Source organism: Ursus arctos, unplaced genomic scaffold, assembly GCF_023065955.2.
Source record: "Ursus arctos isolate Adak ecotype North America unplaced genomic scaffold, UrsArc2.0 scaffold_9, whole genome shotgun sequence".
In the NCBI taxonomy this organism is placed as follows: domain Eukaryota; kingdom Metazoa; phylum Chordata; class Mammalia; order Carnivora; family Ursidae; genus Ursus; species Ursus arctos.
Window position 1 is genome coordinate 62,031,895 of NW_026623111.1, and position 23,943 is coordinate 62,055,837.

Genomic DNA, 23,943 nt, shown 5'->3' on the forward strand with positions numbered 1-23,943 from the left:
TTACAAGGCAAAGAGAATGGTGCAACATTAAAATCAGCAGGTTTTTAAAGATTCTCTTTCTATTGGTAATCCAAAGACTTGAGGAGGACCACAGTTCATCTTTTCAGAGCTGGTTAAACAAAGGTACACACGGGATGTGGAGGGGTCTTACAGTTAGGGTTAGGGGGTTGGTCTTTGTATTTAGAGAACAAACTTTGAGGTTTCTGAAGGGGATCCCCTGCCCCTCCCTCAGCTCAGTACTAGGCAGGCAGACCCCTGCCCAAGCCTCCCTCCTGAGAACCTGCATATGCTTTCTTGCTAAATGACTCTTTGCACCGTTATCTCCTCACGGGATACATCTGTTGGGTGCCTTGCATCCTCAGCTCTGCTTTCATCTCTTCATATCGCAACACATTGTTTCCTCCACTCCTGGTGCCAGGGTGGAAGGGAGCCATCCCGCCCGGACGCGCTCAGGGATTGGCAGCGAATGAATGATTGGCAGCGGGTATCTCTGTCAGGGCTTTGGCATGCTGCAGAGTAGAAGCCCTGTGCTAATGAATGCCATCTACACCTACCAGATGTGCCACTGGGTGACATGCCAGATCTTTTACATAATGCCATTCTGCCGGACACGAGACAGCTGGGGGAGGGGAGTATATTTTAATGCCTTGGGGTGAGAGTGGGTCTTTTTTTTTTTTCCCAGATCTCCCGCCACCGCCCATACACCCAATCAGTTCCCCTTACAGTAGGCTAAAACCTATGGCTTGAGCTCCCTGAACAGATCCCTGGCTCTCTCCTATATTCATCACACCTTTTTCCTTTCTTGAGTTTGCTCCTCTCTCCTATTCAAACTCAGGAAAAGGGAATGTTATTTTTTTTAAAGTTAAAGATACAAAAACACTGGCAGGATCTGAAATGAAAAGGGGGGGACCACAATTCCTACCCCTCCCCCCTCAATCTCTCCTTCCCTATGCTAAATGTGCAACAGCTTTCTTCACCCCATCCCCTTCCTCTTCCACCGTCCACTGGAAACTAGTGTGTTTATCCCCAAGGGTGATATCCTGTCAGTGACTGTCCCACGTTCTGGCTGAGTAGTTGTCTTAGTGTGTAGGTGTCCAAAAATCCATGCCGTTGGAAAGAAATGTTTCCTGAAGTAGGATGAACAAAGTGGGAGGAAAGGGAAATGAGAAAACCATTTCTGAAGGATAGCGGTATGTGCACTCGGAGTGTTTGGGCTCCCCACCCACCCCACCGACCCCCACCCCCACTCTGCCCAGCTCTCCACACTCCCATCCCAGGGGAAATGAAGGAATTACCTAGGCAGTCCCCTGCTCTTTCACTAGACCTGTCAATCAGAACTGCCCTGAAATTCAGAGGGCTTGACAGCGGGAGGCCTCTGCTCCTCCTCCCCAAGGGCCAAACGCCCTCACCCTCTCCCACACACACTCAAGCACCCGGGCAGCTCCCGCGCCGCAGACCCCTGTCTTTTGCCTCCTTTGGGCCGAGCCGCCAGGCCCCTTCCCTTGCACGCGCACCCCGCCCGCTGCCGAGGCTCCAGATGGCGGCTCCTCGCGTTGGGCTCGAGGCCCCCAGACACCGCCCAGCAGCAGCCGGCGGTCGCTCCCTCCCTCCCTCCCAGCTGCTGCGGCAGAGACCGGGATGGACCGCTTCGCGAAGAGGGCAGGCTCGTCCACAGGCTCTGATTGGGGCAGGAGCCCTGCAGCCGAGGGGCAAGCAGGACCGTGTGCACGGGGAAGGAGCCCTGCAGGCCCCAGGTGAGGAAGCCGAGTCGGAGGGTGCAGGAAAAGAAGGGAGAGCTTGCCCACTCTCATAGCTCGCTCACACCCCCTCGCTGTCCCCTGACCTTCCTTCCCGCACCACCTCCCAGTACCCCGCGCTGCAGGCCGAGCGGTAGCTGGACCCGAGCACCCGTAGGACCTTGGGGAGCGGCTGCACAGCCACCAGGAGGGGGCGCCCAGCTCCCCTGAGCCGGGGCTGTAGGGCGGGCTTTGCAGGGGATCCCGCCCGCAGCCCAGTAGGAGGTTGCTTCGGCCGGAAGGGTGCCCCCTTCTGCCAGAGAGCGGTAATGCCCACAGCTGTGACCACCTCCTTTCCCGTTCTCTCCTCTTCTTCCTACCCTCCTCATTTCCTATTTACTTCTCTTTTTTTCTTGCTTGCCAGGTTCCCTTCCTACCCTCCGTCTCCCTCCTTCAATTCTGGAACTTTCCTCTCCTTCCCTCGTCCCTTCACTGGCTCAAGAAGGGTTTGTCCGCCCACTGGGGGATGATGGGAAGGGGGATGCATCTCTTGCCTAGGCTCCGGCTCCTCTCCACAGATGCTTCTCTGAGTGCCCGAGTAAGCAGCCCTGAGACTGGCGGCCGCGGGGTTGTGCTCATTCTCTTACGGGCCAGGGGCGGGCGACTCTTTATTTGCCGGTGAGTGACGCGTTCGGGAGCAGCGCTTCCCCTGAACAGGTAGTTCGGAATTAATTCCTCTTGGAGGATGCATGTATGAAGTTCAGAGGCTTGGTACTGAGCCCCTTTCTTCCCCCCAAAAGTCAGGCTACTCGAGGGCATCTTCCCCTTACACATATCCTAAAAACCAAAAGTCTGTCTCCCAGGACAGTTCTCACTGCTTTCTCCTCCAAAGCAGTTTTGCTGGGTGCGGGGGAATGGGGGTGCGAGGGAGGCACTAAAAGGCCACCGCGCCTGGCGTCGGCGCCCATCTGAGGTCCTCTCTAATCCCCCGTGTTCTGGCGTGTGCCCACAGACCCTCTGCTCACCCCTGTGCCGCGGCCCTTGGGCATTAGACCCCCGAGAGCACGTTCCGTAAGCTCCCAGCACAAATCCCCTCAGAAACATTAATCACAACCACCAGCGAATGCAAAACGTGTGCCCGTGCCGTGTCTGCTTTTTAATCCCGAATGTAATTCTGAAAAGCAGCATCAGAAAGGGGCTTTATTAATCCCTTACACGAACAAATACAATCTCTGACCTACTAGACTTGTTTTCCTGCAATTTCACGAAGAGTTAGTCTCACTAGAAGAATGTTCAAAGACAAAACTGTGAGAGAGACTTGCGTGCATTAATGAAATAATGAGGTGCACTTCAGCCAAAATTCGCACCTTTGGGAAGACAAAACTGTCAGCAGAGAATTGCGTGCATTAATGAAATAATGGGGTGCACTTCAGCCAAAAGACGCACCTGTTGGGAAGTGGAAGCACTGGCCAGGGGTCCTGAAATTCTGCAGCAGCAGAGTGGGGGTGGGGTAGGTAAGAGGGGCAAGGGAGAGTGACCTGGGTGGCAGGCACCCAACAAGGTTGGGAGCCTGGGAGGAAACCCAGTTCTCTCTCCTCCACAGGCTTGGGACCCAAGTGACCTCATCTGGGGGGCTGCCTCCTTATGAAGGTGCTAGGAGAGGCTGAGGGGCCCACCTCAAACACGCGGGGGTCAGGGTTTGACAGCCCCCTCAGGCCTGTTCCTCACACTTGAGATTTCACTATCATGTTCAATTAATCATATTTCTCTTCTCCCATTTTGTTCAAAACCATCTTCTAGTCCTTCATAATCGTAATTTGCTCCATTGCCTTTTATCTGTGATTAATTAGGAAATCAAAAAAGATAATGGAGGGTCGGGCCAATAAATTAGCTTTAGGGGCCGACAGACAGACAGACGGGGCCGTGTGGGTGGGCACCGCCAATCGAGTCTGGTGGGGGCCACCGCGGGCTGCGCAGGAAGGGGTTGAGAAAAGGCGCTGGGTGCGCTGAGTGGAGCGTCTGCTCTGAAATAACCCCAGTGGGTGCAAGCAAAGACTTCTCGCACAAAGTGGAGAGTCTCCTGTGATTTTTAGCTTTTCCTATTTGAGTCTAGAAAAAAAGAGAGGAAAGGATTTGGGTGGGGTGAGGGTGGAACTCCTATTTCTGTCAAAGAGGCCTCCCTCCTGGCAGATGAACAGATTTAAAGCCGGGTGTTTTTAAGCTGGGGTCTATTTCTTCCGGGGATGGAGAGTTAGATTTACTTTGGCATCCTTTCCTTCCCTCTCCACTTACCTACTAGTCTGAGGGAGAGCGAGAGGAAGGGAAGAAGGAAGGGAGGGGGAGAGAGAAAGAAAAACAGAGATTGGGAGACTCTGTTATTATGATCATATCATAACTCCCTGGCCAAAGAGACATGTTTGTAACACGGAGTCGCTCTCTGCTCTCGGCAGAGGCGCAGGACGGACGGTTCCGTATTCTTTTCTCCCTCCATGAAATCGATCACGCCTCCCAGACGGCTGAAGGAGGGCACTTTGCCACTCTTCACAGCTTCGCCCCAGCCTCTTTAGCTTTCAATTGAAAACCAATTAAAGGTTTCTATAAATCTGTTAGCTCCCCTTTTATCTGGGGACCCCTGATGCATGTGATACTGCCCTTTAGATGCCTCTTCCGTGTTTTGTTTTACAATTGTTGTATCAATATAATGCGGCCTTTCTTCTCCTGTCTCTATAGATACAGATACACAAGGAAAACCAAAGCTATTCAGTCTCCTCATTTGTCCAGCAGCCTAACAGTGGTGCCCTTTCTCTGCTGCTGCTCTCCCTGCTTCGGGAGCAGCAGTTATGGTAGAAGCAGATGGCTACTGATTGGGGGAGCTTTGTGGCTCTAATACTGAATACTTTATGGAAAAGGACTTTATCATGCTTCGCTGGGCAGAGGAACAAGGGGGTGAGATTTATGGCCAGGAAAAATAAATCTTTTCCAAGTTGTGGCTCCTTCTCACCAGTTGTCTCTTTTGCTGGTGGGGGGGCGGGAACATTGAGGAATTAGTTCTATTTTATTTTATTCTCTTTTCTACTAACAGCACTTTTTAGTCAGACTGAGAGGAGAGCAGACTAAGGCCAGAAGTTTATGGAATACCTTAGGTGACCACTGCTGCATCAGCATTCTCTGCCCTCAGGGAAAAAGCAGAAGGGTATGGTCTTGAACGCTGTCTGGGGCCATGTTTTCCCGGATGTTCTGTTAGTTCCTGGGTAAAACATCATCCTCCATGATCCTATTATCTATAGAGAACAAAAAGAGATGTAAGTGCTCCCATCTGAAAAATCAGAGAAGGTCGCTGGTATTGAAGGAGTCGGGCCCTGATGAGGCATATGGTGATGTATGTATGCTCCTCTACTCTGAAAGGGTCTGAGCTGCAAGGATGATTAAGAGATGTCTGTGCATGGACGTTTTTGGACTCCTAATTGAATTTTCAAGCTTCGGAGAATATACACATTCCAACACTCCACTGAAGGTCCAATTCACCCCAAGATAATTGATCCTTACATGTTTTCTCTTTTTTTCCCCTCACCTAAGTTTTACTTCTCTTGAGTCAGATATGCCCTATATCTGTTGCAGGAATGTATCCCTTCTCCATAAGCAGAGGGCCGAACCCCCTTGCTCCTCCTATTCCCAAAACCTGTTCCCTAGAGCAGTGCCACCCTCTATTCCATCTCCTTCTTTAGATCTTCCCCTCCCAGGGGCCATGACTAAAGACAAAATGCTCCCAACATTGAGAGCCAGGCACTGGCAGCCAGGCACAGAGACATGGAAGCCAATTCCAATCCTGGGTCTCCCATTCCACTCAGATAGACTCCTTGTTTCCTTAATATTTGAAATGACATTTTCTAGTCAAGAAATATCTGTTCAGAATCTTTCGTGTTCTAAGCTCCTTTTTCCTGCCTTTCCTGTTCATGCAGCTTCCTGAAGTGACCTCTAACTTTCTGCCACAAGCTAGTTCTTCCCAATTCTGCAGGCACTATCACCCTGCATAGCCACGCACACCTTTGTGCAGTTTCTCTTTGAAGAGGAGAAAAAGCACAGCAGAAAAACCAAGACTTAGAAATTACACTTACCTAGATTTCAAAGTGCCAGGCACTGAGATACCTCAAATAATTAACTCTTTGGGCTCTTACTGTGTGTTAGGCTGAATGCTCTGCCAGGCTTATCACATTTAATTACAACCCTTTGAGTTAGATATTATTCTCTCTAGTTCACATTCCCTTTCTTCACAGGAAACAGAAGCACAGAGAGGCTAACTAACCCAAGCAAGTAGTCCAGCTGGGATCTGAATCCAGGCTTCCTCTTCCAATATCCATAGCCACCCTATGAGATAAATGTTTTTGCTACTTTACAAATGAGGAAACTAAAGTTCAGAGAGGTTGGGTGATTTGCTCAAAGATACACAGCTAGTAGATTGCAGATCTGGGGTTCAAACACAAGCGTTTAGGATCCCAAATTCTGGGCTCTTAACCACTGCCTCTCGGATCCTTCACAAGAAAGAGCAATAAGGAGGCCACAACTGACCTCTGCTGCCGGACGGGAGATTTGGCAGAGCTTGAGGCTGTAGGCGTGGGGCGAACGTAACGCGCCCCCTCCCGGCTGCGGCTGCGCGAAAGTGGCGTGGGTCCCGGGTAGGAAGCTCAGTTCCGCAGCCCTGGCCCCAGGGGGGGCTCCGTCGGCCGTGCGGCCCACAATGCTCCGCGCGCAGCCCGCGTGCGGGCGTCGGGGGCGGAGCCAGAAAGTAGTAGGAGTGAGAACGCGCTGCTCGAAGTTGCAGGGCAGCCGTGCAGCTTCTCGCCCTCCCGCAACGGAGCCGCCGCAATTCGAGGCAGAGGAGGGACGGCGCGGCTCAGAGGCCCTGAGCCCTCGTCAGGGCGGCCGGCTGGTTCCCCAGGTTTCTCTGCCTACCCAAACTTTGGCTTTCTGGTCACAGCACTTGAATTAACCAGCGAGGCATTCACAAGCCCCTTGTCCTTCGCACGGGGACGTACTACTCCAGCCCTTGCTGCCCCGACCAACCGCGTTTCTAATGTGACACGGCCGCTATCAGTTCTAAAAAAGGACTCCCTGGCGGATGAGGGATATAATTCTAATCGGCCTCCTGGCACAAAACTGCTGCCTTTTCCGAAATAAAGAGGGGAGGAGGGAATGGGGATTGCCGCCTGTGCTTGGAACAGTCGGGCCCCTCCTTTGGCAGTAGAAGGGATCCCTGAATACCTGAACAGATTCCTCCTGCGTCCTTTATCATCTAGTACCTCCTTCTGGTTTCCCTAGAAACTTCGAGAAATCCTTTAGCCTTCACTGAGTGACTTCGAAAGCGGGTGCACAAAACAATTCCCAAATTCTCTATAAAGGAAGCCAAGGCAGTGTCACTAAAAGTAGCCATAGCCAGCACTGAAATAGGTGTTTACTATGTGTCAGGCATTGCTCTCTGCACTTGCTAAATGTCACCTGACCCCTCACAATAACTTTATGAGAATTTCCTTTACCACTCCCGGTTTTCAGAAGAAGGCCTGACGCACAGACCAGTTAAATAATTACCTGCCCGGCGTCAGGGGCCAGGATTCAAAGCCGGGGAGTTTGTTTCCCTGGTGGAGTTGGGGCCTCAACCTGAGTTGTAGGTCCTTCTTGGGTCAGTTCTCCATACATCTGGGTCAGAAGACGGTTCCCTAATAAAAGCTTTGAGACCTCTCTGGGATGTCCAAGGCTGAAATGAAACTAACCCCGGCTCTTGGAAGTAATCCCTTACCATCTGCTCAAGAATTGGCTTTCCAAAACACGTTCACCCTCTTTCTCAGTCCTCACCACGACCCCACCCGGGAGGCAGCTCTTTCCAGCCTTAGTTTTCTGAGGAGGAAAACCAAGGCTGGGAGAGGTCACTGGCAGCCCAGCATGTAATAGGTGAGAACATAGGTCCATGCCTCTGGAAAGGGGGCGGAGGAGACCCACTGCAGGAGGACAGGTGAAGGGGGTGGGGAGGAGAGTGCTGGCGGTGGTAAAAAGAGCATTGCTGCTCCCTGAAGACCAGCCTTCAGGACCCCTTTCTGCCCGAGTGGTGCCTAGCAGGAGACAGGAGTTGGCAATAATTCCAAGGAGGAGGCAGGAGGCTGGAGAACATGGAAAATGTGGCGCTTGCTCCCTGCTTAGTCCAGCGCGCATGGGGAGGGGGGCACACGGGGAGGGGGGCACACCTAGCACACCACCTGGCCTCTTCTCACCCCCACATTTAGGGTTTGCACTGGCTGCTTCTAAGAGAGACACCCCCAATGAAGGTGGCAAGTCTTGTTCTGCGCAGGTCCTGTCCAATGTCGAGGCTCTACACTCTTTGATGACTCATCCCAAACTTACGGAGAGCCATGCCTGCCCTTCATGATACTGTCAGGGTAGTGACTTCCTGAGTCTCTCCCAGGGAGACCTCGTTAGCCCACATGGAAGCCCATCTCTGTCATTTGGCCTTCTCTGCACTCTTAGCTCTGTCGCTGAGCTCTTTACTGAGATACCAACACCAGGGACTCCAGACATCAGAAATTGTCTGCCTGTAGCAGACATAAGAATGGAACCAGCCACACTCTCAGTACATTGACTTTCCCCAAGATATTTTCACACATTCAGATGATTCTCACTTGTCTGGAAACATTAACATCCTAGGGCCTCAGGTAAACTGAGTCTAGATTGTAGATAATGCTATGAGGCATCTGATCACATACACAAGGTAGTAGATACTCAAATCATGTGGGAAATATATTCTTTAGAACTCTATTCAGTTTTGCTCCTCCAGGAATAATTGCTCTTCTGTAGGACTTCACACGAGCTATTTTCTGAAAACCATCCTACATGAAAACATGCAACAAGGAGCACTGACTACTCTATGAACATGGAGCCAAGAAAAATGAAAGTCCTGAAAGTTTTTTTAAATTGCTACCCTCAACAATATTCACTCCCAATCTGCTTACACACACACACACACACACACACACACACACACACTAGAGGACCATATCTGGTTAGGTATAAAAATTGTTCAGACCTAAACTGAATTCTAGGCCTTCAGGAAATCTCAACATCCAGGTCATATTCAATATATTTACTTTTCTTGGGACTTTGTGAATAATTTGTTTGATACTTATGGATAATATTTATTTTTAAAATATGTATTTTCCTCAGAACTTTAGAGGAGATTATGAATTATATCTTGGTTACCTTTATATTAAATTACTAGAAGACTATCAAATCAATCTGGGAACTGGCTTTTTTTTTTAATAAAGATTTTATTTATTTATTTGACAGAGACAGCCAGTGAGAGAGGGAACACAAGCAGGGGAAGTGGGAGAGGAAGAAGCAGGCTCCTAGCAGAGGAGCCTGATGTGGGGCTCTATCCCAGAACACTGGGATCACGTCCTGAGCCGAAGGCAGACGCTTAACCGCTGTGCCACCCAGGCGCCCCTGGGAACTGGCTTTTTAATCAGCAAGTTCAAGAGAACAAGTGTAACTTTCAATGCCCTTGCCTGTTATTTCTGTCATTTTGTAATGTATATACAGTAGGACTGTTTATAGTAGTCAGGCAGTTACTGTTGTTTCTGACAAGTTGATCTTTGAATTCTCTGAGAGACCCCTTTTTCAAATATTAGAATGGAAGAAAGACTTCCACTGGTAATTTTAAGTGCTTATGAAAATCTACTAAAAACTATAGGCTTTCCATATGATGTTTGGGGAGACATTCCCTCATCCATGCTAGATTAATATGACTGGATTAAATCGTGAAACACCTGCAGTTCATTTGAATTGAAATCAGGAAAGATGGTCTTCACTCAAAGAGTCCAATATGCAATATAACCAGGGGAGCAGTGTACGTATGAAAGCATAGTTTGTGAAGAAATCAAACTATATTTTCAAGGCTCTAACAAAGCAATACGAATCACTGCTGTTGTGGTTACTGATTGATATCTATTCCCCAAATCCTTTTCATTTTTTTTTCTTTTTTGCCTCTCTTTTCCTTAGAGGAAATCAGATGTCTGTCTCTCTTCAGCTTTCGGTAAAGAATGCCATGGACAGATTCCAAGCTAGAAAGTCCTGGGCATGTGTGCATTCTGCCTAGACCTCCTTCTCAGGAGAGGAATGCTTTATGCTGCTCATCCCCCAACAGCCCAATTTAAAATCAAAGTCCATACCTTAGAGAACTAGCTGGGATTAGATGCTAGATAATCTTCCTATTATGAATCCAATGTATGTCAATCAGCACCTGTCTTTTTAACTCAGGAATTATACACAGCCTAAAACAGAGAGAAAAAGTGCTGGAACTCAAGTGCTATTGGGATAATGTCCCTTCTCCTGGCTGTGTAAAGAAATGTGATGTAGAACCTCTCAACTTAGTGACATTCCTAAGGCCTACACGCCGTCTTCTTAAAATCTGATGCTCTCTCCCATTTGAGACTGCTGGACAGCCCTTGGTCCCCAGTTTGCCTGGAAAGCCTGGCTCAGGGGGTGAGGAAGCTCTGAGTGGCTGACTGTGGCCCTGCTTACATTTCCTTCTGTCCCCCTTAGTCCTCCTGCTGAGACCTATTCAAGGGCTGTGGTGTCTTAGTCCCGGAAGGACCTCCTAAGACCTCATAACCTACAGATCTGACAAAACCTGGATACTCCCTGCTAGCTCTTTAGATATTGTATGGGGAGTAGTATAAAACCCGAGAGAATCTAAGGGGTCAGGATGCTGGGTAGTGGATCTGGTTCACAGGTCACACTCACATAGGTGAGCACGAGGCATTGATTTCGGATTTTTGGTAGTTGTCTTCAATATCACCTCAGTTTGCTAGCCCTGCTAGAAGTCATACTCAAAAGCCATTAAGCCAGTTAACTACAACTCAGATCCAGGAGAGGAAGTGAACTACACAGAGTCTTCAAAGACTATCCAGCTCACAGCTGAACTCCCAAGAGAAGGGTGAGTGGAACTTGAGATCCCTCACGGAGAAGGTTATAAACTTGAGAAAGGTAGGTTATAATCATGACAATAGTTGTAGCATAGCAGTAGCATTAAAAATAGCTACCATTTATTGAGAAACAGGAAAAGCTGAAGCAAGAACAACGTGAGTCAGGAGTAATGGTCCCTGAACTTGGGAGAGTGGAGTCCCTTCTCCCAGGCTACAATGTTATTCATCCTTTGAGAATCTGGCTATCCCAGGACCAGCCTGGGAAACATTCATTCATTTATCACCTGATGAACCAACTGTAATACTTAGGCAAGGAATAGATGGAAACTGACATTGCCATGTACACTTACAAAAAAACAAAGTGCCCCCCATTCCTGTAAACTTTTATCCAGCTCAGCAAGTCTGCCTCTTCTTGTCTCTGAGTTGTCCCTTAGAAAGTTTCTTATTCCCCAAGGTGAGGCTGTGCAATGCAATACCCCTCTGAGAAGGTCCATTCTTTACCTCCCCCAACCCTCACAGCCCCATCCGGAGACCTCCCTATGTGACATTAATAAGCTTAGGAAAAAGTCTCCACACACTGTTTCATTGGCCATCCTCTTGTCTTCCAGTGCATTCTCCCTTTCACCATGAATTGCTTTTTTTTTTTTTTTTTTTTTTTGGACAACTGAGGCTTTGCTGGTGTAGTGCTTTGGAGGTAGGATTAGAGGGGGATGAACCAGGACCTGGAAAGGAAGAGAGAAAGAAAAACAATGGGTTTTCATTCTTGAAGGGTAATAATCCTTCTAAGTGAGTTACTCTTAGAGACTTCACCAGCCTCCTATCACAGAAGCTGAAGTATTTTGGGCCCCACTTCTCTATCCTGGGAGGGAAAAGGGCATTTCCATTCTAATACTCACTAAGAATCAGATTTCCTTTCTTACCCTTTCTCCACCCTCTCACTTAGTTCATAAAAGGCACAACCTCAGGAATCATTCATCAACCTCTCTCCAGCCTTCTCTTCCAAAACAATACTGCAGTTGTCTACATGTGTATTTTTTAGCATAACTGCATGAAGCCTTGCTAAAGGGAGCAAGGTGAACATACCTTCACTCTTCATTGTTATTTCTCTAATCATTTAATTGGAATTAAAATCCCGGGGAAAAGTGCTCCAAATATAAACGCATTGTTCCATGTGAATTAAATAAAACTATTGACTGAGATGCATTGTTATAGTACTGTTTGAAACTGAATAAATGTCTCAATCCTTCATTTAGTATCAGTGAATTCCAGTAAGTAAAAAGGCAGAGTGATTTCAAAGTAGTTTATGCACCATTTTAGCCCATAAATTTCTAGGGAAATAAAAGTAATTTGTAGATTCTCTTTACATCCTATTAATAATTGTCATTAAGACCATTTGTATTACCAAGCAAAATCTGCATCATTTAAAATACTAGAAAACCCTCAAAGTAGGAATGTCAGGCTTAATCTTACCCATATTTGTTTTTTGTTATAGCAGTCATTCGATACATAAGACAAAGAGTTGGTTGGATTCATAGAATATTAAAAATTCTTTTATTTGGGGATTTTTGCCTGAAATCAGTAGGGGAAATCTTAATTAGAGGGCAGAAAAGAGAAACTGAGAGTAAATACCTGATGGTCAGATTCTCCATACATCTCTCCCCTCATTGATGTATACAATTTCACCTATTTTCTGTCTCGGAATTTGCAAGGTCAAACTCCCCCACCCCCAACTTAATTATCAGAAACATTTTTTATTTTATACAAACTGGAGTCTAGGTTTCAGAACTTCAAAGGAGACATGGTCTAAATGTCCTGTATATTTAAGAAAAAAAAAGCCAGGGGAAAGAAAAAATATGTTCCATTTAGAGTTTAGGGTTATCTAAATGCCCACACCCTGAAGTGGATGCTTTTATATTTACAACATGTAAGAGGATTTTTTTAGGTGGCTTGAATGGACAGATGACTTTTTCTGGGAAAGACAAACTTTCTGTTCTCTAAATAAAGAAGACTCTAAGGATTGCTCTGTTCAACAGTTTAATGGAATTAGGGTCATGGGCACTGCACGCACACACACACACACACACACACACACACACCATCGCTTTATCAGGCTATAGTTTCTAAAGGACCACAACACTCTTATGGCTAATTCTTTATCTTAACTTGCTGTTGTTCACACCTATGCCTCTCTTGCCCTTTCTTTTTCCTTTTCTTCTCTGAATTCACTTAAGTGACCACTATTCCTTTTCAGATGTTTGGGGAAATTCTTTTGACATTTCTAATTCTACCCCCCCCCCCTTTTCTTTAAACAAGTGATGGGGAGGAGGGAATGCTTTCTTGTGTATGTGAGAGAGTAGGGATGTATGAATGAAGCATCTAGTCATAAGACAATTAGTGGCTAAAACACTCAAAGATCCTTATATACAGACATGTGAGAGTCCTCAGCATTGAGCTTTGGTCGGAGTTGCCCTTTGCCAAACTGTTTAAAAGTGTTCACACATGTGTAAGAGAAATGATAGGTTAAGAGGAAAGACAATTGCAGTTTAAGAAGCTTTGAAAAGTTAGTAGCTAACCTGGAAATGAAGGGGAAATTCCTCTATTCCTCACTAATGTATAGGGATTTTGCAACCCTTCTTTTACCGAGTCCCTGTTTAAACAGAGGCAACAGCTCTGTCTGATCAGAAAAACTTGGAATTTATGCGGGGGAGGAGTGAGCTAACCAAGACCCAGTGAAAATGGAGGGAAGGAGTGAGAGATAGAAGAGAGGGAGAGAGAGAGATCAAGAAGAGAACTCACGTAGTGGGAAATTACTCCCACATTTTTATTTCTGCGCAGCAAAATCCTCCCCTGGCCTCCTTGGACTGCGGGCGCGGAGAGGAAGGGCGCTCCTCGCAGCCCCACTGGGTTCCGGAGGGAGGTCTCACAGTTGGGAGGGGATCAAACCAACACTGTGCGCACCGTTTCCTTTTAAGCTGCTCTTTGCCAACCCCCAAACTACTTACCTTATTTCAACACTGGATAAAAACGAGACTGTCTCCGCCTTAAGTCATGGTTCTGCTCGGTCCACTTCAGCCGGGTACACAATCCGATTTATCCTGAAGCTAACAGATTGTTCTCTTCAAAGTAGTGGTGTTGTGGGTGGGGCTGAGAGAGTGGAGCCGCCTATACACTCAAAGGTCTTTCTTCCCATAGGAGTTGAGAGTTGAAAGGCGAAAAAGAACCCAGAGATCCCCCAGCGAAAATGTGTTGCGGCCCCTGTTGAAGGAGTCAATTTGTAGGCTGTTAAAGTCCTCAAGTCATTAGCATCAGCTGCGGCACAAGAGGGGCAAGCCAGCGCCTCTAAGTGGCTTAGCGCACAAACGAGGCTCCCGAGACGACCGCGGCAACCCCATCCGCTCTTCCACTACCGGCTGGATGTAAATTGCTCTCCGGAGCCCATCGTGGTAATAATTTTTACTTTGACTACCCCCCTCCGAGGTCTTAGAAGGTGGGGCCGCCCCCAACATGGGACCCCCTCCGGGACTACGAAGAACGCGCCAGGCAGAGAGCGGAAAGGCAGGAACATCTTGAGTCTAGTAACCTGGGTTCTTCCCACCAATCTCCCCTCACCCTTCCCCTGCCCGGGTACTCGAGTTCTAGGACCAAATGACCCCAGTAAATCTCCTGCCTAGTCTGGCGGCGTCCTCGCTCCATCCTCCTCACCCCATCTCTGGGTCCAGGGGAAGACAGAGCCAAGTTCTCACCAAAGCGCATCCTTTCTGAATCTTGTTCGGAGGGGCTTGGTAGGGTGAGCTCTCCAAGAGAGAGCTGGCTTGGGTTTATCACCCTCAGGCAACTAGCTGCGCAAATCAGCGGTGGCTCAATGGCCAGGGAATCCCTCGGGGCTTATCCGCAACCCCCCACCCCTTTACTGAACTCAGCCTCGGGAAATGCGCGCGAGCTCCGTGCGCGCGCTGGGTGGCCAGCTCTCTGCCAGAGGTTCTCCAAGTGCCAAGAGAAACGGAGAAAGGCCCGCTCCAGTTCTTTTGGTACTTCCCTTTCCGACCCCGAAACTGATTTTTCCCTCCTCACAGTCCCAGAGGGCCGAAGCTTCAGGAGGCGGCGGACCGGGCCGCGCTCAGAGAGGCTTTGCGACTTGGGGAAGGTGCTCAGGACCTGCGAGGCGCAGGCAGGCCAGAGAGACCGCTGCGAGGCAGGCTGCGCCGGAGGGAGCGCCCAGCCCAGCAAAGAGTTAAAGGGAGGGGACGTGGGCTGTCACGCGTCATTGGGCAGATTATGTGCAGCAAACAAAAAGTGTGTGTCTGCGTGCCAGTCAGTCACTGCATCGGGTCCATCTGTACAACTCTCTCCGCGCGCTCTCGCTGTCTCGCTCTCGCTCTCCCCTCTTACTCTCTCCTCATCTCTCACCCTATCTCTCCATCTATCTCTCTCTCTCTCTTTCTCCCTCTCTTTCTCCCTCCCTCTCTCTCCCTCTCCTCTCTTTAGGCACTGCCTACGAGACAGCAACACCAACACCTCTTGACATGGAAACGCACTGATACAATAGGCAAAAGAAACACTCGATTGCATCCCCCGGTTCCAGGTGGCCTTATTTGGGCGATTCGTTCCTGACCTTATTCCTGGTAAGTCTCTGGGCTTAGATGTGGGAGGGGGGTGGGGAAGAAGGCAGGTTTGGTACGGAGAGTGGAAAATTTTGTCGTCCGTCTCGTCATCCACCAGAAAAGAGGGAAACATAATTGTTGAGGGGATCTCTACTGGCAATAAGATTATACAAAGGGAGGAGCGGGTGGGGATCACTTTGCTGGAGAAGCAAGCGACGGGGGAGCGCGCGGCCGCCAGACAATGCCTGCCTCCGGGGAGGGCGAGCGGCCGGCGGCAGCGACGCGCACTCGGCGAGCCCGGCGGGCTCTGGGGAGGATCCCCCGGGCGCCGGGAGCTGGGGCCTAGAGCAGGTTGCAGGGCTCTGAAGGGCTGGGTGGCAGAGGCGACCGCACGCCGGCGGGCGAGCCCAGGCTCTCGCCCAGCGGTGATTGTGGCCAGCTCGAGGCTCGTGGCGGCCGCCGCTGCGACGCGAACCCCTATTAGCGCGGCGTAGCGAGGATCTTTTCACCGTATTGTTAGGTAGAACTGCATTTTAATGATTGCGTCCCTGCTGTTGCCCGAAGTGACGGGGCGACCTCCCGGCACAATGAAACGTCTGTGTGAAAGAGACTTTTAAAGGAAGAGAGAAATTGAGGCATAAAACGCTGAATTGAGGAAACTGAAAAGGAGAGAATAGGATTCCGTTGAAAAGGAGATGAGAGATTCTGAAGGGTTTTTTTTTTTTTAACGTATTTAAATTTGCAATTAGAGATCAGAAGGGCTACCTTGTGTGGGGTAAAAATGCCCAGAGATAGATGCTGTAATATAGTAAAGTAAGTTTCTACTTTATGGATATTTTCTCTTATTTCTGTCTGGAAGAAACAGCCCAATACTTGACATTTAGAGGATGTAATGGAAAAAGAGGCTGACCAAAGTTTCATGCTCTGTTAGCTGGAAAGGAGGGGGGGGGAAGCTCTACCTTGTAATCACATTTGCAAGATTAATTGGTTAATAGACATTAAGATAAAAATGGACATTACTAATATTATTCCATAATGAACAGCTTCTCAGGAAAAGAATTAGGTCTATTCTTTCCTGCTACTTAAATTATACAAAGCATACATAAATTACTGCCTATCCAGACGTTATTAGGGAAAAACCAACTTGGGGGAATCTTTTAATCAGTCAGAGTTAACAATGCAGTTAGTTCAAAGCCAGTTTAAAATTTAAATACCTGCTTTGTTCTTTTTAAAAATGACAAGTTTTGTAAGGGTGTCCAGTGGCATAGGAAGGGAAATGTCTCTTTATGACAGCTTAATAGAGCCCTCCATCAGGGTAGTAAACTTTCTAAATTGCTGTGGATTAAACTGAGAGCCCACAGAGGTCTACCCAAGTGGGGCTGCCCCTTCTTGCCCAAACAGGGTCATATCTGGGGGAGCGAGAATTCACCAGTCACGACACATGCAGTATTTCAATCAGGGGACACTTCAGGCCTGCCCTGTACCTCCTCACTTCATGAGGCACATGCAACTCAAGCCACCCCCTTGTATAACAAGGTAACTGGGAGTCACCCTCATCCATAAATCAGCATGTCGAGAAAAAAATAATTACCTCTGCTTGCTGCTTTTAATTAAAGCCTCGGAGGGACAGTGTTGGATTATGGTAATGAACAGACATACGTCCCCTCTTGTAGGCTGCAGAGAAAGGTTAGCTGACACAGAATCAGTGGCCCTGACACTCTACTTGAAATCCATTCGCCATGCTCGGCTGTCTCTGCCTGCTCACTAAGGCTGCTCCCCTCTTTGGAAGAAAGAAAACAGCAACTCCTAGGCACCCAGTTCAATACATAAGAAGAGAGGAGAGGAGCTTTCTCCCAAGGGTTGGAAGTTTCTTTCAGTCGGGGAAAGTCTCTAGGCTAGTAAAAAAAAAAAAAAAAAAAAAAAAAATCCTATTGTTCTCCCCACCCTTATTCCCCAAATCCTGGCCCATCCTCCCCCAAGGTAATGTAAAAAACCAATCTGTCTTTCCTAGCCCTGTTTTCCTTCTCAAAAGCGTCCACTCTGAGCTCCCAGGATTCCAATTATTTTAAAAAGGGGGTGGTGTGGGGAGTACTCCTCAGTTGGCATTTTCAAAATATGCCAGATTTAATCTGCCACTGGCTTTATTTTTGAAATCAAGGCTATGCAAAAATTAGGCAAATTCAAGAAAATATGTCTAATAGTTGCAATGTTCTGCCTGGATTCATAGAGGCAAAAGGAGTAAATACGGAGTAATGTAAGTTGTTTCCTTGTTCTGTTTATCTGTCACCAGTGATGGAGGATTCAGGCATCCAGCGAGGCATCTGGGATGGAGATGCCAAGGCTGTCCAGCAATGTCTGACAGATATTTTTACCAGTGTTTACACCACCTGCGACATCCCTGAGAATGCTATATTTGGTCCCTGCATCCTGAGCCATACTTCCCTGTACGACAGCATAGCTTTCATAGCTCTCAAGTCCACGGACAAGAGAACAGTCCCCTATATCTTCCGGGTAAGTCTTGGCCAGTGCTGCATAGGGTATGAGGGTAATCCCATGTTGAAAACTGACCTAAGATCATTCTAATGACAAGCTGAGATAGGTTCTGAATGTAGAAAGTGAAATAATATGAGACATCCTATTTTACACATCAAAAAATAGAAAAGGAATATTAAACTCAAATTATTGTCAACTGATTTCTGGAATAAATGACACAATTTGATTTGGGATGCCAGGTATATCTAAATCACTGCCTCAGTTCTGGGCTTTTCTGGTGATGAACACAACTTCCTTAACTCTTTGGGAGATTTCAACTAGGGTGGAAGCTCTTTGCATACTAAGTACTTTCCGTAAGTACTTTTATTATAAGTATTCGGTGGATTTCTGTTCCAACCTAGGAGGCCTTCTTTTCCTCTAAATGTTACTCTTTCTAGGAAGCTAGCTAGTCCCAGAATTTGTATTTAATGAAAATGTTAATGACTTGACAATAAAACATCATTAAATTCATATGTTTGAGTTTCAAGATATGTCCTCCCACTTTCTATTCTTTCTTTACAAAGAAAAATTACCAATTTTTTAAGGCAAAATTAGGAAGATGAATGAATGCCATGGAACAATTTCTAAGACCTAAGCTTGCTTTTTAACTTCTGAAGCAAACAAAATTCCTCACGCTTTCGTAATGTGGGGTAATTTAGAAGTGAATTCTCAAGAGGTTTATATTAATTTGAATTGTAAGGAGGAATTTCCTCATTTGATATTCAACCAATATAAGAAAACCACAGCTTAATCTATACGATTGATACAGTGTTTCAAAGGACAGTTATCTTGCCTGCCGGTTCCAATCACAAAGATGGGTGCCAACTTGGGTCATGGTTAAGCTTGATCTCAGATAATTCTTTGGAAAAGAATAACAAAAACGAAATGGTCCTGGCTTCTTGGCTGCATTCTCTCACGAGAGTCTCCCTCCCCCCTCCTTCTTGTATTCTTTCTTTTTTTCTAAACTGTAGGTAGACACCTCAGCGGCAAACGGATCTTCAGAAGGTCTCATGTGGCTGCGACTTGTCCAATCAGCCAGAGATAAAGAAGAGCAGAACCTTGAAGCCTATATAAAAAACGGACAGCTGTTTTACCGCTCTCTCCGCAGGATTGCCAAAGACGAGGAGTTACTAGTTTGGTATGGGAAAGAACTGACTGAGTTACTCTTGCTCTGCCCCTCTAGATCCCACAGCAAAATGAATGGTAGGTTGGCTCGCGACCTGCGACGGGGCCCTTCGCTAGCGGGGGAGACGCAGGGAGAGGCGGGGGCTCCCTTTGGCGCACTGGCGCCGTTCCTCCCTTAAGGCACCTGCTGGGGAACTTCGGAGGTATAGTCCGGAATGAGGCTGGGACAGATAGATGAGAATACATTGGGGAACACTTGGCTTGATGACTGCACTCCCTCTGATTTGGAGGGAAGGTTAGATCTGGTCGGACAGGGTACTCTTCTCAGGCGCTCAGGTCCTGAGAGATGAAGGTGATTTGTGAAGAGGGTGATGGCAAACTGGTCTGGAGACGATGCTTAGTAATCATGTGGTGTGGGTGTGTGTGTGCGCGCGCGCGCGCACGTGTGCGTGTGTGTGTGTGTGTGTGTGTGCGTGTGTCCGTGGTGTTTTCTCACTAAGCAGGGTCGTCCCCTTACACATGCCTGGAATGCAGCCAACGTTTCCAGTTTGAGTTCCCCTATGTGGCGCATCTGCGCTTCCGCTGCCCCAAGAGACTTCACAGCGCTGATGCCAGCCCCCAAGAAGAGCAAGGCGGCGGCGTGGGCACCAAGGATCACGGGGGCGGGGGCGGTGGCAAGGACCAGCAGCAGCAGCAGCAAGAGGCGCCCTTGGGCCCCGGCCCCAAGTTCGGCAAAGCCGGCCCCATCCACCACTACCCGGCCCCCTCCCCCGAGGGCAGTAACCAGCCTGCGGCTGGCGGCGGCGGCGGCGCCAAGCCCTCCACGGACTTTCACAACCTGGCCCGGGAGCTCGAAAACTCGGGGGGAGGCAACAGCTGCTCCCCGGTCCGGAGCCTCGGCAGCGGCGGCAGCCACCAGGAGGCGGAGCTGAGTCCCGACGGCAATGCCACCGGCGGCGGCAAGGGGAAGAGGAAATTCCCGGAGGAGGCGGCTGAGGGGGGCGGCGGCGTGGGGCTGGTGGGGGGCCGGGGTCGCTTCTCCGAGCGGCCCCTGCCCGCCTCCAAGGAGGACTTAGTTTGCACGCCGCAGCAGTACCGCGCCTCGGGCAGCTACTTCAGCCTGGAAGAGAACGGCCGCCTTTTCGCGCCGCCCAGCCCCGAGACCGGCGAGGCGAAGCGCAGCGCCTTCGTGGAGGTGAAGAAGGCGGCCCGAGCTGCGGGTCTGCAGGAGGAGGCGGCCGCCGACGGCGGGGGCGCGGCCGCCGAGGACCAGGACGCTGGCGGCGGCGGCGGCTCCTCCACGCCCGTGGCCGCCTCGCCGGCCGGCGCCGACAAACTGCTGGCCCCGCGGCCTGGGGGCCCTCTGCCTAGCCGGCTGGAGGGCGGCAGCCCGGCGCGAGGCAGCGCCTTCACCTCGGTGCCGCAGCTGGGCGGCGCGGGCGGCAACGGGGCGGGCGGCGGCGCGGGCGCGGGGGCCTCCGGCGGCGCGGGCGGCGGCCAGGGTGCCGCCTCGGACGAGCGCAAGAGCGCCTTCTCGCAGCCGGCGCGCTCCTTCTCACAGCTGTCCCCGCTGGTGCTGGGCCAGAAGCTGAGCGCGCTCGAGCCGTGCCACCCCGGCGACGGGGTGGGCCCCACCAGACTCTACCCTGCCGCCACCGACCCTCTGGCCGTGAAGCTCCAGGGGGCCGCGGACCTGAACGGAGGTTGCGGGGCCCTGCCGAGCGGCGGCGGCGGCGGCGGCCTGCCCAAACAGAACCCCTTCCTCTACGCCACCGCTTTCTGGCCCAAGAGCTCCGCGGCCGCGGCAGCGGCGGCGGCGGCGGCCGCGGGGCCCCTGCAGTTGCAGCTGCCCTCTGCGCTCACGCTGCTGCCGCCCTCCTTCACCTCGCTGTGTCTGCCCGCGCAGAACTGGTGCGCCAAGTGCAATGCCTCCTTCCGCATGACCTCCGACCTGGTGTACCACATGCGGTCGCACCACAAAAAGGAGTACGCGATGGAGCCCTTGGTGAAGCGGCGGCGGGAGGAGAAACTCAAGTGCCCCATTTGCAATGAGTCCTTCAGGGAGCGCCACCACCTCTCCAGGCACATGACCTCGCATAATTGACACGGAAAGGACCCTAGCTTTCCACGCGCGCACACTCACAGTCAAGCCACCTACAGGAAAAACACGCGAGGACATCCACCACCTCCTTGTGACCTGAAACTTTGCACCCAGAGACAGACAGAAGAAACCACACACTCAAACATACACGTGCCACCCCCAGCCTTTTCATTTACATGTTTACCTGCGACCTACATTACACACACACACACACACACACACACACGCACAAACACGCTCAAAAGCAAGACAGGATGGTGGATTTTTGATTGGGTGGGTTGTTCGAGGGGTTTTCTTTTGAATGCACGCATTTTCACTTTCCAAAAACAAAGGTACATTTTTTAAAATGTCATATATTGCAACATATTGATGCATTTGTCATACGTTTCTACTTAAATTATTAAGCACTTACGGTTTAGATGTAATAATTATATGTAAGGGCAAAATTTATTTTAGATATAAAGTAAAGGAGGAGGGTGAGATGCTTTCTGCATTTCTTGAGGACAGTTTGTGTTCTTACAAAAATAAATAAAATGAAGAAAAAGGGGTCACCATTCAATTTAAGTTTCCAGGGGGAAGTGCATGTATCACGAAATGATTATGGACTTCAGTGAAGAATGTCATCATTATGTAAATATGTATTTCCTTTTAATACAAAGTGTAATTTTGTGCCAGTGAAATGGAGTCTGAATAGTTATGTGTTTCTTTTATCCCTGGAAAGATTTATTAAACTTTATAGATTATCCAGGTATGTTGGATGCTTTGACAATAAATGACTATTTTCTTCGAAGCAATTATTTGGAAAGTGTTTTTAAGTATTTTTATTTTTTTTTTTAGCTAAGGGCTACACTTTGAGTAGACACCACGTATTTTCATTGAGTCTCTGAAAAGAAGAGAAGAGATAGCAGAAGAAAGCAATAATAAACCCTGTCCCACTTACATTTATTTACCCTAAGCCAATATTGAACCTAAAAGTGAGAAGACAAAGTTTGATTATTGTTTGTAAAACCTTTATCTGGAAAGTGTTGGTCTTCTTCATCAAAGGACAAATCTTTTAGACAAAGATGTCTGCCATGAAGCTAACCTGTCAGTGGGATGTCAGCATTCTTTTCAGCAGCAGGATAACTAACATCTTCACAAGTGGCCAAAGACGATTTCCAGGCCTTGATCAGAGAAGCCAGATGAAAAGCCCACTTTAATTCTACGAGTGAGGCCTATGTGGAGGAGTATCCTGTGCTCCAGAACCCTTCAGCATGCTGTCATTATCCATTAAGAGACCCCACGGGGAGTTTCTTTAGAAACCAAAGTGAAATGACCATGATAGTCTATGTATTGCTGGGCCTAGCCTTCTTTCTAAGGGCCTAGCTGGGCCTAGCTTGAGCGGCTGCACAGCCTCTGGAAACAAAACAGTCCTAGGGCATTACGATACAGAGGAACCTGATAATTTTCCTCCTCTACCTGTTCTTCCTCTTATGAAGACTCTCTCTATACTCTGCATATACTGACAATTCTTAGTTAAGTTGTTCAGCAACCATTAGGTGCAAAACCATAAAAAGGATGATCTTTTAGGTCTTAGGGTAGCCTGCACTTAATCCATTCTCTTCATTCTAGAAATGCTCTAGGAACAGACACTATCCTGGTTTATCTATCACAGGAGGTGTTCTTTCCCATTTTTGTCCTCCACATCTGGCCAGTCCTCCACTATGTCAGAAGGAGGACACCTGTGAGAAAGTCTGAAATGGGAAACTTGCACACTGTCTCATTGAAGGCATTCAATGGTTTCGCCTCTAAAAGGATTTGAAAGCTTTCATTATCTTAAGGTAACTACAGAACACGTTTCGATGAGGGCAGGCAGCAAGTAAAGACCAGGGGTGGGGCAGAGACATGTATCCATAGTGTGTCTCCTGCTGGGTGGAAAAGCAGATTGATGTCCTTATCATCTAAGGACTCTCCTGTCCTACATTTCTCTGAGATCTGCTCTCAGTTTTCCTAGGCAACAGTTGCATGATCTGAAACACTCATCCCCAGCAAAGTGGAATGCGAACAGTCCAAAATTTCAGTTTTAACTGCTCTTCATGACTCAGATGACTCTGCAGCATCACTGGTGTCAACTGATTTAGCTGCATTCTGGTTTTCTCATCTATATAATAAGTGAGACGGGTTCTGCTATCTTTAAACTACTTCCAGCACTGGGGAATTGTTTTTTGCAATGGATTAATCAGACCCCAATGAAATCTAAAGGGGGATGTGTAGAGAAAAGCCCAAGATTGGCCATGAAGCAAATTTGATGGCAAGAAGTAGGAAAGATATTTGGGGGCAAATGAAAGATGGGCCCCAAGATATCCTTAAATCACAATGCTTGAGAGGCTAACTAAATAGTCCATGCCTGGGATACTAGTGGATCTCTGGAGCAAAAGTATCTTTAAAACCAGCCAACCAACCAACAACACAGGTTGCTTGGGGTCTAACTTTCCAAAACAAATAAACAAACAAACAAAACTCCCCAAAACTTAAATGCTCCTATGTTTCTGTCCAGAATCTCCTTTTCACTAGGAGGCTTTGTTACCTGTTGGGGATTCAGAGATGAACTTAGGTCTAGAAAAAAGGTAAGCAGATGCTCCTTTTTGTAAAGTCTGGAATCATATAGTTTGAAGGACATCTGGAGATTTCCGTTGTGTTTTCTTCTGTATGGTCATTAACTTAACACAATCAGGAAGAAAGCCAAATCTTGGCTGAGCTACTGCCCAGAAGATCCAGGTGGGTGTGTTTGTGGCAGACACTTTAGGGCTGAGCCCCTGTGCTGATCAATCTGCCCACAAGACCTTTTTGGCGGGAATTAGTGGGGGAAGGGTGCCCAGAGCTAGTTTTGCCTTCAGCCAAAG

At 48.6% G+C, this 23,943-nt stretch overlaps 1 protein-coding gene across 5 annotated transcripts; it reads left to right on the plus strand.

The window, feature by feature from the left end:
- Positions 1-1,633: 1,633 nt before the first annotated feature.
- PRDM8 (PR/SET domain 8) lies at positions 1,634-21,868 on the plus strand. 5 transcript variants are annotated; one of them, XM_044388140.3, is made up of 8 exons: positions 1,634-1,754; positions 2,161-2,414; positions 13,895-14,145; positions 14,776-14,995; positions 15,188-15,324; positions 17,594-17,814; positions 18,807-19,038; positions 19,464-21,868. In XM_044388140.3, exons 6-8 carry the CDS (start codon positions 17,596-17,598, stop codon positions 21,062-21,064), a joined length of 2,052 nt encoding a protein of 683 aa, XP_044244075.2. In that variant the 5' UTR covers positions 1,634-1,754; positions 2,161-2,414; positions 13,895-14,145; positions 14,776-14,995; positions 15,188-15,324; positions 17,594-17,595; the 3' UTR covers positions 21,065-21,868. The 5 variants fall into 5 exon arrangements, with proteins under 5 accessions (XP_044244075.2, XP_026365672.2, XP_044244073.2 ...); XM_026509887.4 differs by lacking the exon at positions 14,776-14,995; XM_044388138.3 differs by lacking the exon at positions 2,161-2,414 and having other exon boundaries at positions 14,776-15,324.
- The last annotated feature ends 2,075 nt before the right edge of the window (positions 21,869-23,943 follow it).

Excerpts from the sequence above, each read along its gene's own strand:
- PRDM8 (XM_044388140.3), top strand. The coding sequence starts at position 17,596 with ATGGAGGATTCAGGCATCCAGCGAGGCATCTGGGATGGAGATGCCAAG. Across the intron at positions 17,815-18,806 it reads CAGTCCCCTATATCTTCCGG|GTAGACACCTCAGCGGCAAA; the intron begins GTAAGTCTTGGC and ends TCTAAACTGTAG. Across the intron at positions 19,039-19,463 it reads ATCCCACAGCAAAATGAATG|GGTCGTCCCCTTACACATGC; the intron begins GTAGGTTGGCTC and ends CTCACTAAGCAG.